The following is a 16,465-nucleotide window of genomic DNA, read 5'->3' on the forward strand; positions in this document are numbered from 1 at the left end:
TTTGAGGCATATGGGGGTCTGCTGGAGGCACTATGGGGGCTGATGTAGGCACAATGGGGGCTGATGGAGGTACAATAGGGGCTGATGGAGGCCCAATGGGGCAGATCAGATGGAGGCCCAATGGGGCAGATGGAGGCACAATGGGGCTGATGGAGGCACAATGGGGTCTGATGGAGGCACAATGGGGCTGATGGAGGCACAATGGGGCTGATGGAGGCACAATGGGGGCAGATGGAGGCACAATGAGGCTGATGGGGGCTGATGGAGGCACAATGGGGGCTGATGGAGGCACAATGGGGACAGATGGAGGCACAATGGGGGCAGATGGAGGCACAATGAGGCTTATGGAGGCACAATGGGGCTGACGGAGGCACTTGGGCTGATGGGGGCTGGTGGTAGCACAATGGGGCTGATGGGGGCTGATGGAGCCACAATGGGGGCTGATGGAGGCACAATGGGGGAAGATGGAGACACAATGGGGGCAGATGGAGGCACAATGAGGCTTATGGAGGCACAATGGGGCTGACGGAGGCACTTTGGCTGATGGGGGCTGATGGTAGCACAATGGGGCTGATGGGGGCTGATGGAGCCACAATGGGGCTGATGGAGGCACAATGGGGCTGATGGAGGCACAATGGGGCTGATGGAGGCACAATGGGGCTGATGGAGGCACAATGGGGCTGATGGAGGCACAATGGGGCTGATGGAGGCACAATGGGGCTGTTGGGGGCTGATGGAGGCACTTGGGCATGATGGAGGCACAATGGGGGCAGATGGAAGCACAATGGAGGCTGATGGAGGCACAATTGAGGCTGATGGAGGCACAATGGGGGCTGATGGAGGCCCAATGGGGGCTGATGGAGGCACAATGGGGGCTGATGGAGGCACAATGGGGCGGATGGAGGAACAATGTGGCTGATGGAGGCACAATGGGGACAGATGGAGGCACAATGAGGCTGATGGAGGCACAATTGGGACTGAAGGAGACACAATGGGGAAGATGGAGGCACAATGGGGGCAGATGGAGGCACAATGGGGCTGATGGAGGCACAATGGGGGCTGATGGAGGCACAATGGGGGCTGATAGAGGCACAATGGGGGCTGATGGAGGCATAATGGGAGCTAATGGAGGAACTATGGGGACTGTTTGAGGCATATGGGGGCTTATTAAGGCATATGGGGGCTGTTTGAGGCATATGGTGCTGTTTAAAGGCATATGGGGAATGTTTGAGGCATATGGGGGTCTGATGGAGACATATGGGGGGACTGGTGGATGTAGCAGAGCTGAATATGCTGCTGTTCAGCCATAGTTCTAGTGGGGAAGGGAATAGACAGATGTAGCAGAGCTGTATATGTGGCGGGTCAGCATTAATGCTGGTGGAATAGAGAAACTGATGTAGCAGGGCTGAATACGCTGCTGTTCAGACACAGTTCTAATGGGGAAGGGAATAGACAGATGTAGCAGAGCTGTATAGGTGGCGGGTCAGCATCAATGTTGGTGGAAGAGAGAAACAGATGTAGCAGATCTGAATATGCGGCTGTTCTGACACAGTGCTGGATGAAGAGATAAACAGACAGATATAGCAGAGCTGTATATGAAGCTTTTCAGACACAGTGCTAGTGGGGGAGTAGAATAAAGATGTAGCAGGGCTGTATAGGAAGCCATTCAGCCAAAGTGATGTTAGGGGACTGTAGGAGACACATGTAGCTGGGCTGTATATGCATCTATAAAGATACATAGTGTAAGGTTTATACACAACTGGAGTTCAGCTGTAATGGAAACAAATCTGCATCAGTGCTGGTGGGTGGGCGTTGATCAAGCTTTTGAACTAATGTATAATATGGAATTATAGTTTTTGATGCACAGAATGGGTTTGTAAAAGATCAGACTGAGATTTTATGTTACTGTACACTGAGCTCACTTCACATGGCTCTCTAATGATTCCCCAGCAGGGGGAGGGGCCTAACAGACACTGCAGGCTGCCAGACTGCCTTCACATGAACTAGCACGCAAGGACTGAGTTCTCAGTGTGATGTCATAAGGAGGTGTGGCCGGCTTTCACTCAAACTGCCTAAGCCCAGCCTTAGTAGCAGAAAACCAGGAAGTGAACAGCTAGCTGGCAGCAATTGAGGATGAAGTAGCAAGATGGGAATACCCCTTTAAGAACCAAAGAGCAACATGTGATTCACCTTCTCCCTCTTGCTTCTCTCCTTGCCATTGGAAGTTCTTAATATAGTCAACAATTTTATACAAACAAAGAATTATCCTCACAGTAAGGCTCCATTCAAACGTCAGCAATCCTGTTCCGCATTTTGCGGAACGGAATTGCGGACCCATTCATTTCTATGGGGCCGCAACTGCGGACAAGATTAGGCATTTTCTATTTAGTGCCGGCGATGTGCGGTCCGCAAAATGCGGAACGCACATTGCCGGTGTCCGTGTTTTGCGGATCCGCAAAACACATACGGATGTGTGAAGAAAGAGGAAACACTATTGTCAGATACAAACCATGCTTACATTTGAGAAATATGGTTTCATTAAGAATATGCAGCCTCAAACTACTTTCTACTGTTTTCAACCCAATTCAGATAAAATACATTGTTAACGTCTTATTTATGTTCTTACCAAGAATAACAGCTGCGTTGTACTTTATCTCCGTATTTATAAAATATGCCATTGTCAACACAGCCACACTGAGCCACGCACTTCATGTTATCTTCATCAAAATAGGGTCTAGATGGTGGGCATTTAGGGTAGCAGCCTGCCGCATGAATGGATGAGAATAGTTACATATCTTCCAATGTCAAAGTTTAATATAGTCATATGGTACATAGATATAGAATATATACTTAGACATTAAAAAGTGTCTACTACTTCATAAGAATAACAAAAGGACAAAAACATAAACTAACATACGGTAACTATTGGGAGCCCAAGTAAACAGCAGAGGTTGTGTGTTATCTATGCAAATCCTAAAGATTAATGATTGATTGCTCGTTATGCCACGCTTAGGCTCAGTTCACACCTGAGCGTTTTACAGTGCGTTCCTACGCGCTGTAAAACGCTCAACAAGGAGAAACCAATGCTTCCCTATGGGAATGGTTCTCACCTGGGCGTTTTACAGCGCGTACGATCGCGCTGTAAAACGCCCGACGCTCACACAAGTACAGGAGCGTTTTTTTGGGCGCTTGTCGCGCGTTCCCGTACATAGACTTTCGGGAACGCGCGACACTGTGTGTACACTTGTCTCTGTATGCGCGCTTGTAAACGCCCGTACAATCGCGCATACAGAGCGCTCCTTTCAGAACGCTCAGGTGTGAACTGAGCCTTAGTGGAGATGCAACGAACACTTAGGCTGGGTTCAGACATGAGCGTCTTTGATATGCGCGTTTAACGCGCGTTTTTGACGCGCGTTTTTGACGCGCGTTTTTGACGAGCATTTTTTGCAATAGTAAACGCGCGTTTGACGCGCGTTTGTGTGATTGACTGCAATGTCCTATGGCCACAAACGCGCGTCAAAACGCCCCAAAGAAGCTCAAGTACTTGTTTAAGGCTCAATTCACACCTGAGCGTTTTACAGCGCGTTCCTACGCGCTGTAAAACGCTCAACAAGGAGAAACCAATGCTTCCCTATGGGAATGGTTCTCACCTGGGCGTTTTACAGCGCGTACGATCGCGCTGTAAAACGCCCGACGCTCACACAAGTACAGGAGCGTTTTTTTGGGCGCTTGTCGCGCGTTCCCGTACATAGACTTTCGGGAACGCGCGACACTGTGTGCACACTTGTCTCTGTATGCGCGCTTGTAAACGTCCGTACAATCGCGCATACAGAGCGCTCCTTTCAGAACGCTCAGGTGTGAATTGAGCCTGAGCGTAGGGCGTTTTACAGCGCGTTTTTCAGCGCTGTAAAACGCTCAAGTGAGAACCAGGGCCATAGGGAAGCATTGGTTTTCATGTGTTGAGCGTTTTACAGCGCGTTTGAACGCGCTGTAAAACGCTCAAGTGTGAACCCAGCCTAAGAGAATGGGCTGAAAAATTTCCATTTGTTATAGGCAAATGTTAGTTTAGCTGTTTAGTGCGAAATTTAAGATAAAACTCCACTAAATACTGTACCAAAGTGTCATTGTTATGCAAACAAAAGTTCTCCAGCCTTTTAATTGTGGTTGTAAAATATAATGAATTGTCAGAATAAAATTTTTGAAACATATTTGTAGACATTACATTCTCTTATTTAGTTTAGGTTTTGATGATAGAACCTACTAGTGAATAAGTTTGGAGCTATTTGTCCTGTATTTTCCTAGTCGAATACACTTCAAAACAGCAAATCATCTATTAGTCTTCTTACCTTCACAGCCTGAAAGTTCATGTAGGCACTCTCCTTCTGGGTTTCTGCAAGTCTTCACACATTTATCTCCACAGGCTTTATAATGCCATTCGCAGTCTCCAGCATCATTATAGTAATCGCAAAACACGGCTGGTGAAATGACACAAGTCCAGTAAGTAACAGAAACAGAATCAATATGAATGTTAGTATTGTAAGGGCTCTTTCACACTTGCATTGTTCTGTTCCGGCATAGAGTTCCGTCGTCGGGGCTCTATGCCGGAAGAATCCTGATCAGGATTATCCCCATGCATTCTGAATGGAGAGAAATCTGTTCAGGATGCATCAGGATGTCTTCAGTTCCGGAACGGAACGTTTTTTGGCCAGAGAAAATACCGCAGCATGCTGCGCTTTTTGCTCCGGTCAAAAATCCTGAACACTTGCCGCAAGGCCGGATCCGGAATTAATGCCCATTGAAAAGCATTAATCCGGATCCGGCCTTAAGCTAAACGTCGTTTCGGCGCATTACCGGATCCGATGTTTAGCTTTTTCTGAATGTTTACCATGGCTCCCAGGACACTAAAGTCCTGTTTGCCATGGTAAAGTGTAGTGGGGAGCGGGGGAGCAGTATACTTACCGTCCGTGCGGCTCCCGGGGCGCTTAAAAGTGACGTCAGGGCGCCCCACGCGCATGGATGACGTGATCGCATGGATCACGTCATCCATGCGCATGGGGCGCTCTGACGTAATTCTTGAGAGCCCCGGGAGCCGCACGGACTGTAAGTATACTGCTCCCCCCCTCCCCACTACTACTATGGCAGCCAGGACTTTAATAGTGTCCTGGCTGCCATAGTAACACTGAAAGCACTTTGAAGACGGATCTGTCTTCAAATGCTTCCAGTTCACTTGCGTTGTTACGGATCCGACGGGCACCTTCAGCAAATGGAGTACACAACGGATCCGGACAACGCAAGTGTGAAAGAGCCCTAACACAGTTTTGTTTGACTGATGTGTTTATAATTTTTATGGAACATCTTTAGAGTCTTCTAGGCTCTGTGCTTAGAAGATAAAATGGTGTCCGTCACATTCCATCTTGACGGCCATCATTTCTACAGAAGCCATCTCTCTTTTTGCCAAAGGATTTAGATCAGATATTTTACGACAGGGTAACATATCATCCATTTATTTTTTAAAAGGGTTCATATGTCCTATTAATTTTAATGCACTATTATTTTTATTCACCTAGGTGTACAGTTTAGTGAGACAAGAAAAGAAGGTTGTCTTAGTGTTGAGACTTCAACCAAATGGCTGGTCCTGAGTTTACTTCAGAGTGATCCACAAGATAATGTTGTAAGCAAATACTCTATATAGATTCAGGGAGGCACAACATGTAGCACTGTATGGCGCTTCCATGAGGCACATTATTCACTCCTACAGTAGAAGCAATGCAAAAGAGAGAATACCTCTATAATATGGCATAAGATGATACACGCTTCAAATGGTGGCACAATATGGGTCCTAAGAATTCTAGGTGGTCCAATCTTGTATACACTAGTTGCAACATGGTGTCGTGGTTAAAGTAGCATAGATACGGACAAGGACAGTAAGGCAACTGCAACCACCCACTGTCCCTACCTACTTTCAGCACAAACCCTGGCACTGACAACCTTGCAGAGTTATCCAAAGGTTCCTTCAGATGTGGATCTAAATGCTGCATGTGTTGCCGTAGTATTTCTGAAAATATCAATATAGTGACCGTTTCTAACACTGGGGAATCCATTCCCCTTAAACACTACATGAATTGCAACTCCAGGTATGTTGTATATATGTTGGAGTGCCTTTGTGGCCTACAGTACATAGGCCGAACAACACAAACAGTGAAGGAAAAACTCAATAACCATCATTCCAACATTCAGAGGCAGTACTTGAAACATAGGGTGTCCAAACATTTTTCTGAAACACACGAGGGCAACTTCTTGGGCCTAAAATTAACCCCTATAGACATGGTCCTTCAATCCTATTCCCAGTTGGACTGGAACCCGTGGATGTGCGTTCTACGGGTGGAACGCACTTCCGGGTCTGGGTCACATGACCGAGAGGAAGTGGCCCACACGTTTCGGGGTCAAGCTTACTCAATAAAGGATACCTTGTGCTACGTCTGAAGTCCACCGGGTCTATCTATAGGATGTCAAGGGGATCTAATACTCTACAGGCGACCTCGGCGAGGGGAGGCTTGGCGTGAAGTGTCTTGAGTTTATCTTGCGCCACCCCTCGGTGAAGTAAGTAAAAACGCACGACTATGTGTATAATTTCCGCTAAACAACCAAAAAACATTGTATTAATTGTACTAAAAATATATATTTTTCTAGTCCTAAATGTAAAAACGATCTATTATTTCTACTTGGCTACATAGTACATGGCCCCCCTTCCAAATATCTCCAGGATGGCCATATAAGCCGTCTTTTACTATATACAGTCAGGTCCATAAATATTGGGACATCGACACAATTCTAACATTTTTGGCTCTATACACCACCACAATGGATTTGAAATGAAAATAACACGATTTACTTTAACTGCAGACTGCCAGCTTTAATTTGAGGGTATTTACATCCAAATCAGGTGAACGGTGTAGGAATTACAACAGTTTGCATATGTGCCTCCCACTTGTTAAGGGACCAAAAGTAATGGGACAGAATAATAATCATAAATCAAACTTTCACTTTTTAATACTTAGTTGCAAATCCTTTGCAGTCAATTACAGCCTGAAGTCTGGAACGCATAGACATCACCAGACGCTGGGTTTCATCCCTGGTGATGCTCTGCCATGCCTTTACTGCAACTGTCTTCAGTTCCTGCTTGTTCTTGGGGCATTTTCCCTTCAGTTTGGTCTTCAGCAAGTGAAATGCATGTTCAATCGGATTCAGGTCAGGTTATTGACTTGGCCATTGCATAACATTCCACTTCTTTCCCTTAAAAAAATCTTTGGTTGCTTTTGCAGTATGCTTTGGGTCATTGTCCATCTGCACTTTGAAGCGCCGTCCAATGAGTTCTGAAGCATTTGGCTGAATATCAGCAGATAATATTGCCCGAAACACTTCAGAATTCATCCTGCTGCTGTTGTCAGCAGTCACATCATCAATAAATACAAGAGAACCAGTTCCATGGGCAGCCATACATGCCCACACCATGACACTACCACCACCATGCTTCACTGATGAGGTGGTATGTTTAGGTTCATGAGCATTTCCTTTCCTTCTCCATACTCTTCTCTTCCTATCACTCTGGTACAAGTTGATCTTGGTCCCATCTGTCCATAGGATGTTGTTCCAGAACAGAGCTTTTTTAGATGTCGTTTGGCAAACTCTAATCTGGCCTTCCTGTTTTTGAGGCTCACCAATGGTTTACATCTTGTGGTGAACCCTCTGTATTCACTCTGTTGAAGTCTTCTCTTGATTGTTGACTTTGACACACATACACCTACCTCCTGGAGAGCGTTCTTGATCTGGCCAACTGTTGTGAAGGGTGTTTTCTTCACCAGGGAAAGAATTCTTTGGTCATCCACCACAGTTGTTTTCCGTGGTCTTCCGGGTCTTTTGGTGTTGCTGAGCTCACTGGTGCGTTCCTTCTTTTTAAGAATTTTCAAAACAGTTGTTTTGGCCACGCCTAATGTTTTTGCTATCTCTCTGATGGGTTTGTTTTGTTTTTTCAGCCAAATGATGGCTTGCTTCACTGATAGTGACAGCTCTTTGGATCTCATCTTGAGAGTTGACAGCAACAGATTCCAAATGCAAATAGAACACTTGAAATGAACTCTGGACCTTTTATTTACTCATTGTAATTGGGATAATGAGGGAATAACACACACCTGGCCATGGAACAGCTGAGAAGACAATTGTCCCATTACTTTTGGTCACTTAACAAGTGGGAGGCACATATTCAAACTGTTGTAATTCCTACACCGTTCACCTGATTTGAATGCAAATACCCTCAAATTAAAGCTGACAGTGTGCAGTAAAAGCACATCTTGTTCGTTTCATTTCAAATCCATTGTGGTGTATAGAGCCAAAAATGTCAGAATTGTGTCGATGTCCCAATATTTATGGACCTGACTGTAGATCAAAGATTCCTCATGTTTCTTCCTACCACGTGGCGCTCCACTGTTTTTTCTCTTTTTTCGTGTATCTACCAATTGTCATGGCCTGCTAGTCAGGTCGCTTGAACCTTGGTTCTATTTAGTGTGAGCAGCCTCACAACTTTGTTTCTTACTTTGGTTAAAGCTTTTGGAATCCCCTGGCGTCCCATTTCCCTCTTTATCCTCTCCTTTCACCCCCTCCTTCCATCACCTACTCCACTCCAGTTCCCCAACCCCCCTTTCCCCCTCTCTCCCCACTTCCATTTCCTCCCCCTACCCCCTTATCCTCCGTTCCCTATCACCCAACCATTTCCCCCATTTAAGCTCCCCTTTTTTTCAATTTTTGCAAGCCCTAAATAGCTAGACCACAACTGGTGGATGGTCCCTACGCTACAAAAGTACAGATACAGCCAAACACACAGACAGAAAAACAAAGTACCAGAGTCGTCAGAAATGGATCAGAACCAGACAGGCTACACAATACCAAAATATGAGACAGAGAGTAGTCAGAAGACAAGCCGAGATCAGAACCAGATAGGCTGCGCAGTACCAAAATGTGAGACAGAGTGGTCAGAAGACAAGCCGGGATCAGTAACACAGAGTACTCAACAGGGAACCAGGAACCTAGCTAGTGAGCCAAACAAAGACTATGACTAGCAATGATAACATGCAGTTAAGGCCTTATGCACACAAATGTATTTTCATTCTGTGTCCGTTACGTTATTTTGCGGACAGTATACGGAACCTTTCATTTCAATGGGTCCGCAAAAAAAACTGAAGTTACTCCGTGTGCATTCCATTTCCATATGTCCGTATTTCCATTCTGCAACAAAATAGAACATGTCCTATTATTGTCCGCATTACGGACAAGGATAGTAGTGTTCTATGAAGGGTCAGCTGTTCCGTTCTGCGAAATACGGAATGCACGCGGACATCATCCGTATTATTTGCGGATTCGTTTTCTTGCGGACCCCAGAATATATACGGTCGTGTGCATGAGGCCTAAGGTATTGAAATAGAGCACTGAGTCCACTACTTACAAAGAAATGCGCTTCGTCAAAGTAATTTGCCATGAAGCTAATTTGTGTTTTATTTCAATTCTGCGAAGCAGCCAAATCGAATTTTTGAATACTTTGCTCATCACTAATCCTAGGTATGCATTCTCTACTGTGTCTTTCTTGCTGGTTCACCATCCCAATTACTGATAAGTAGAGCAGGAAGCAGGGCTGAGACAGGTCTCCAGCTCTCAAGCAACTTGCCCTGCTATGTGCTTGGATGGGTTTCATTTTTCTCATAGACATTTTAATTCATGAATGATTAACCCCTAGACAAAGCAAGTCGTTCTAACTAATTGAAAGTATTTAGAAATATATTTAAAGGGGTTGTCCCACGAAAAAAGTTCTAGTTTTCAAACCAGCACCTGGATCTGAATAGTTCTAAAATTGCATGTAATTATAAATGTAGAATAGCCAGTGAGTTATTTAATAAAATGTAATGAGTTACTCAATAAAAGTTATTCAATAAAATGAGTCTTGTGGCCTCTTCCTAGGCCAGTGACATCATCGGTCACATGGCTTAGGCCTATTGCACACGGACGTTTTTTTTTCCCGTTTACTGGACGTTTTTTGCGTTCCGTATACGGTCCGTATACGGAACCATTCATTTCAATGGGTCCGCAAAAAAAACGGAATGTACTCCGTATGCATTCCGTTTCCGTATTTCCGTTTTTCCGTTCCGTTTTAACATAGAACATGTCCTATTATTGCCCGCAAATCACAGTCCGTGGCTCCATTCAAGTCAATGGGTCCGCAAAAAAACGGAACACATACGGAAATGCATCCGTATGTCTTCCGTTTCCGTTCCGTTTTTTGCTGAACCATCTATTGAAAATGTTATGCCCAGCCCAATTTTTTCTATGTAATTACTGTATACTGTATATGCCATACGGAAAAACGGAACGGAAAAACGGAACAGAAACGGAAACACAACGGAAACAAAAAACGGAACAACGGATCCGTGAAAAACGGATCGCAAAACACTGAAGAAGCCATACGGTCGTGTGCAATAGGCCTTAGGAGCAGCTCAGTCTGATTCAAGTGAATAGGTATGAGCTGTGATATCAAGCACAGCTGCTATCCAATGAATGGTGCTGAGCCTGGCAAACTACTGTATGAGGAGGCCATGGTGCTCATCAGGTTTTGGCCACTACTAATAACATACTAATGACATATCCCATAGATCATTGGTATAAAACACTCAGAAAGACCACCTTGAGGATGGGTTCTGAATATTTAACCACAGAAAATCCCTTTAAAATAGTTTTTTGATATCTGTGTCTATTAAGGTGTGCTGTTAAGGGCTCATGCACACGACAGTATTTTGCGTTCAGTATACTGGCCGTTTTTTTAGTTCAGTATGCGGAACATATACTGAACCATTCATTTCAATGGTTCAGCAAAAAATACTGAAGTGTCTCCGTGTGCATTCCGTTTCAGTATTTCCGTACCGTGAAAAGATAGCACATGTCCTATTCTTGTCCGCAAATCACGGTGCTTGGCTCCATTCAAGTCAATGGGTCCGCAAAAAAAACAGAACACATACGGAAATGCATCCGTATGTCTTCCGTATCCGTTCCGTTTTTGCTGAACCATCTATTGAAAATGTTATGCCCAGCCCAATTTTTTCTATGTAATTACTGTATACTGTATATGGCATACGGAAAAATGGAACGGAAAAACGGAAACAAAAAACGGAACAACGGATCCATAAAAAACGGACCGCAAAACACTAAAAAAGCCATACTGTCGTGTGAATGAGCCCTAAGGGAGATATCTCAATTTCATTTTCTGTTCTTTTAATCCGTCAGAAGAACAGCAAAAAACAGATCCTGTTGCACATTTGGCATCTGTTTGAGCCATTACCGTCTGAGATACATTTTTTTAGACGGAAAAAAGGACTGCATTTTTTCTGTCTAAAAAAAAAGGATCCGTTATTTTTTATACGATGCTGTAATAAAACGCATCCTCTGCAGATGCACAGGATCTGTATTTTTCTGTTCTTCTGATGGATCAGAAAAACGGAAAATAAAAGGAAGGTGTAAACTCTCCCTCAGTGGTACCAAATGTTAATAGTACGTAACAGATAATGATAATAGTACATCACACTTTATAGAACATAGCAATTTGATAAAATCGTGCAGGACTAAATGCAATTTCTTATTTCGGATCCGTGAATAGTATTCAGACTTACGACATATAGTTGGTGTCCTCCAGTTTATACATAATCCATTTTCACTGCAGGCCTGGGCATATAATGCAACAGTAGTACAAAAGCATTCACAATCCCCACCGGTATCACAGGCACATGAGTCACTAATGCAAGACTCATAATATCTGGTAGGATCAACCTATAAAGAGGAAAACACTTAGTATAGCTGACAAACATTTTCCGGACTCACAGGCCCTGATTTATTATACTGTACCTTCACTCCAGAATTCGGGCATCAAAAAAAAATCGCAAAAATTGGGCTCTTGCAACTTTTTGCACTCACTTAAAGGGCTTCTGTCACCCCACTAAACAGTTTTATTTTTTTTTGGTTACTTATAATGCCTATAATGCGATTTATGCATACATACTGTCATTAATCATTTTCGTTCAGCAGATTCTGTTAAAAACTTACTTTTAAAATATGCAAATTACCTTGCTACCAGCAAGTAGGGCGGCTACTTGCTGGTAGCAGCAGCATCCTCCTATCCTAAAGACGCCCCCTCCGCATGCTGATTGACAGGGCCAGCGGACGGGATCTTTCTCTGCTGGCCCTGTTTGCTATCAAGATCTCGCGCCTGCGCCGTACCTATCTTCAGTCGGCGCAGGCGCACTGAGAGGAGGACGCTCGCTCGGTCGCTCCTTCCTCAATGCGCCTGCGCCGGGTGTAGATGTGATGTCATCGGCGCAGGCGCATTGAGGATGGAGCGACCGAGCGAGCATCCACCTCTCAGTACGCCTGCGCCGACTGAAGACAGGTACGGCGCAGGCGCCAGATTTTGAATGCAAACAGGGCCAGCAGAGAAAGATCCCGTCCGCTGGCCCTGTCAATCAGCATGCGGAGGGGGCGTCTTTAGGATAGGAGGATGCGGCTGCTACCAGCAAGTAGCCGCCCTACTTGCTGGTAGCAAGGTAATTTGCATATTTTTAAAGTAAGTTTTTAACAGAATCTGTTGAACGAAAATGATTAATGACAGTATGTATGCATAAATCGCATTATAGGCATTATAAGTAACCACAAAAAAAAAAATGTTTAGTGGGGTGAAAGAAGCCCTTTAAGCAAGTGATTGTGCAAAATTTTGCAGCATTTTTTTTGCACTCGTTTGTGCAAAATTTTGTGACTTTTTGCATTTTACACCAGTCACTCCAGTTTTTGAATGCGGGTTGAAAAGTGGGTGTGGTTAGCTATGTTAGTGACTTTCACTCCAGATTTATTATTCAGACTTTTTTTTAAAACGTTGCAAAAAAGTCAGAATCTCACTCCAGGAGGAAGTTGGAGTGGGAAAACTGGAGTAACTTCTTGAGACAAAAAAAAGTGTTAGGTCTAAGGATAAGACAAATTTATTAAGTAACATGAGATATTTGATAAATGTGGCATAAAGTACTCAAATGCAGCCTCAAGAAAAACTTACTTAAAATATTTCCCTCATGATAAATTCCCCCCCTACAGTGCCTTGCTTTTGATGCAATCTTTGCAATTTTTACTACTAACGGCAGTCATAGGCTGATCAGTCCTTGTGACCGATAAATGTGATTTCACTGGCCTACAAAGAGGCCACGGCACTCAACAAAACGCCTCGGCCTGTTAAAACAGCTGATCAGCGGGGGTACTAGAAGCTGGACTCCAACTGATCAGATACCGATGATCTATTCTGAGGATAGAGTATTAAAAACACTTGGACAACCTCTGTAATATAATTATAAATTTTAGAAGCATTCACCTGAGTGTGGCAAGATTTAAAGACTTCACTGGTAATTATTCCACACTGCCTCAGTGCCCAAGATTTTCTGTATGGGTTGATAGAACATGGATCATTGACAACATGCACATTTGGACAGTTAGGGTCAGTTTTCCAGCTGTTACCAAACTCGATTAGGTTCTCCACCACGGATTGACTTCTTGTAGTTAAATCATTGTTTGCATTTCCATCATAGTTACCACAAATGCCACAGACTTTACCCTTCATGGAAAAAAATTATGGAGAAAAAATGTAGTGTTAAAGAGGTAATGTTAAAGAGAGGGGGGCAACTATACATGGTAATTATACGGTATCACAAAAACTAATTTGGTGATTATATTATGTGATTGAGTGTTCATTGTAAGGCTCTCATCACATCACATTTAGGGCATTATTTAAAATACACTACATAAATGGATACCCAGGTACAGTATATACAGCTATCCACCTGTTCACAAGCTTCAACCTTAGCCTCACTGTATACTATCCTATAATACCAGTTGTCTCATCTTTCAGACCCAAGGCAAGCCAACAGGCTGAAACCCAGACTTTGGGTACATTCTATGATATTACAAAATTGCAATTTCCAGAAGTATTTGAGACTGTGGGTGTATTCACAAAGCAGTTTTTAACCGGCCTTGAATAATGGCCATCACACAATATAATGTTATGGACAATGGTTGTGGAACCACTGTGCCAACTAACCGGTTTGACTTAGGGCTAGTCCTGAGGGTGTTATCCTGGCAGTCTCTTGGTTTTCACTCTTTAACCCCTATACAGAGATCTGATCTTCGCTGCGGGGGTGCCACCAGGTTGCTACCTCTTGGAATAGTGGTGTAGTTGGCAGCTGACACACAGGGGTCAGAAACTCCAGTGGAAAGCACCAGAGACACAGGCTTACAGAAAGAACCAGGCAGACAACATCTCAACAATATAGCAAAACAAATTAACACATTAGTCTTGTAGGTGTACACACAGAGCCAAGGAAGTTTATCCCTAGCAGTACTGAACTAGAGAGGTACAAAGCACAATGGCCCAAATTTACACCCACAAGAAGTCAACGCCTATTGGGGAAACTGTAGTCATTGTCCAGACCACCACTAGTGTGCCCAAATGCTGCGGAATCTAAGTTTACCCTGTTCACCAGAGCCCCACGAGAGGCAGGATGGATTTGGCTGCTAAAGACCCAGGATACGTCCTTGGATCCAGACAACAGACCACTTCTGCAGGCACACTAGTAGCAGAACACTAAGAGTGATAAGGTACGAATAAGAAGTGTCAGCATGCAGGATCAGAGAACCAGGAGAGGCAAAAACGATGATTGTAGCAAACAAATGGATATCCAGGTACAAGCCAGAGTTGATGCCAGTAAAGTCGATGAGAGCACAATTAGAAGCAGAGGATAAACCAAAAACAAGCCACGGGTTAAAACAAGAGAAAGCAATGGTATTCACACAGTATAGAGCCTAGACAAACAAAATACCAGGCACTGATGATTGGGAGCAGCTGATTTTAATTCCCCTCCTCGCTCTATGATTGGACACAGAGACTGAACATTGATTGGCTTGGTTTCCAGTCATACTGACAGGTCCAGCAGCAGAGGCTTGTCTAGTCGGCATACAAACCCTCCCAGACCGAGGCTGCACAGCAAAACAAGGAGAGCTCCTGACAATGCCAGAAGGCACCGAACAGTGGCAAAATGAACCCCCATGCAACACAATGGCCCTAGTTCAAAATTACAAGAAACCAGCGCCTGACACCTCAGAACAATGGCGAAAGGTGTACCGCCATTATAACATAGTACCTCCTCTATATTGTCCATTCTCACGGACCGATAGATCCAATAGATAGATTTTTAATGGCCATTTTTCAGAAAGGCATCAGTGAGAAGGCTGTCATTAAAAATGGACTGTTTTGTTTTTTAACTGTCTTTTTTCACTGTTGTGGGAATGTAGCCTTAAGCCTCATGCACACAACCGTTGTTTTGGTTCGCATCCGAGCCGCAGTTTTTGCGTCTCGGATGCGGACCCATTCACTTCAATGGGGCCGCAAAAGATGCGGACAGCACTCCGTGTGCTGTCCGCATCCGTTGCTCCGTTCCGTGGCCCCGCAAAAAAAATTTAACATGTCCTATTCTTGTCCGTTTTGCGGACAAGAATAGGCATTTCTACAATGGGCCGACCGTTCCGTTCCGCAAATTGCAGAAGGCACGCGGGCGGCTTCCGTTTCTTGCGGATCTGCGATTTGCGGACCGCAAAAAAATGAAACGGTTGTGTGCATGAGACCTTAGTCAAATACATTGCACGCCCAATGAAACATATTGCAATTTATTTGACGTGCTTTTATCTGTTACATGATGGTGCAGTGAAAAAACAAACAGACACATTGCTAGGGTATGTTCACAAGTGATGGGAATGCAGCAGTTCACTGTGGGTTTTACTGCAGATTCCATTTGTAAAGCTGTGGATATCACCCTCTCCATTGCAAAGGGTGAAATCCGCAGTGGAGATCCGTAGCATAAAATGACATGCTGCAGATTTTAAAACCGCACCGCAGGTCAATTTACACTGCAGATTCTTTACATGTGTGTGAATGAGATTTCTTAACTTTACAATGCTGCAGATTCGCCACACAAAAAACTGCGAAAGGCAAATCTGCAGAGCCTACTGTACCTTTAGAGCAGTAAGGATGAACTCTGTAGCTACTTTGGAGGTGATTTGCATTGCACCTTTAGGGCTTATGCACATGACCGTTGGATGTTTTGTGGTCCGCAAACTGCCGACCTGCAAAACATGGATACCAACCGTATGCATTCCGTGTTTTGCGGAATGGAACAGCCGGCCCCTAATAGAACAGTCCTATCCTTGTCCATAATGCGGACAATAATAGGACATGTTCTATTCCTTGCAGAACAGCCATTTAGACACACGGAAACGGAATGTACACGGAGTAATTTCCAATTTTTTTTTGTGGCCCCATTGAAGTGAATGGTTCTGCATACAGTGC

The 16,465-nt window shown here is 44.3% G+C and overlaps 1 protein-coding gene across 1 annotated transcript in view; it reads right to left on the reverse strand.

Annotated features, from left to right (window-relative positions):
• LOC120980019 (mucin-5AC-like) overlaps positions 1-16,465 on the reverse strand; it is a 230,892-nt gene that overhangs the window by 119,581 nt on the left and 94,846 nt on the right. The window contains exons 25-28 of the mRNA XM_040408884.1: positions 13,442-13,681; positions 11,706-11,862; positions 4,347-4,475; positions 2,627-2,762 (exon numbers count right to left, since the gene is read on the reverse strand). Coding sequence (XP_040264818.1) covers positions 2,627-2,762; positions 4,347-4,475; positions 11,706-11,862; positions 13,442-13,681 — 662 coding nt within the window. The remainder of the gene's footprint in view (positions 1-2,626; positions 2,763-4,346; positions 4,476-11,705; positions 11,863-13,441; positions 13,682-16,465) is intronic.

The sequence above is a fragment of the Bufo bufo genome, chromosome 10 (assembly GCF_905171765.1).
Source record: "Bufo bufo chromosome 10, aBufBuf1.1, whole genome shotgun sequence".
Taxonomy (NCBI): Eukaryota; Metazoa; Chordata; class Amphibia; order Anura; family Bufonidae; genus Bufo; species Bufo bufo.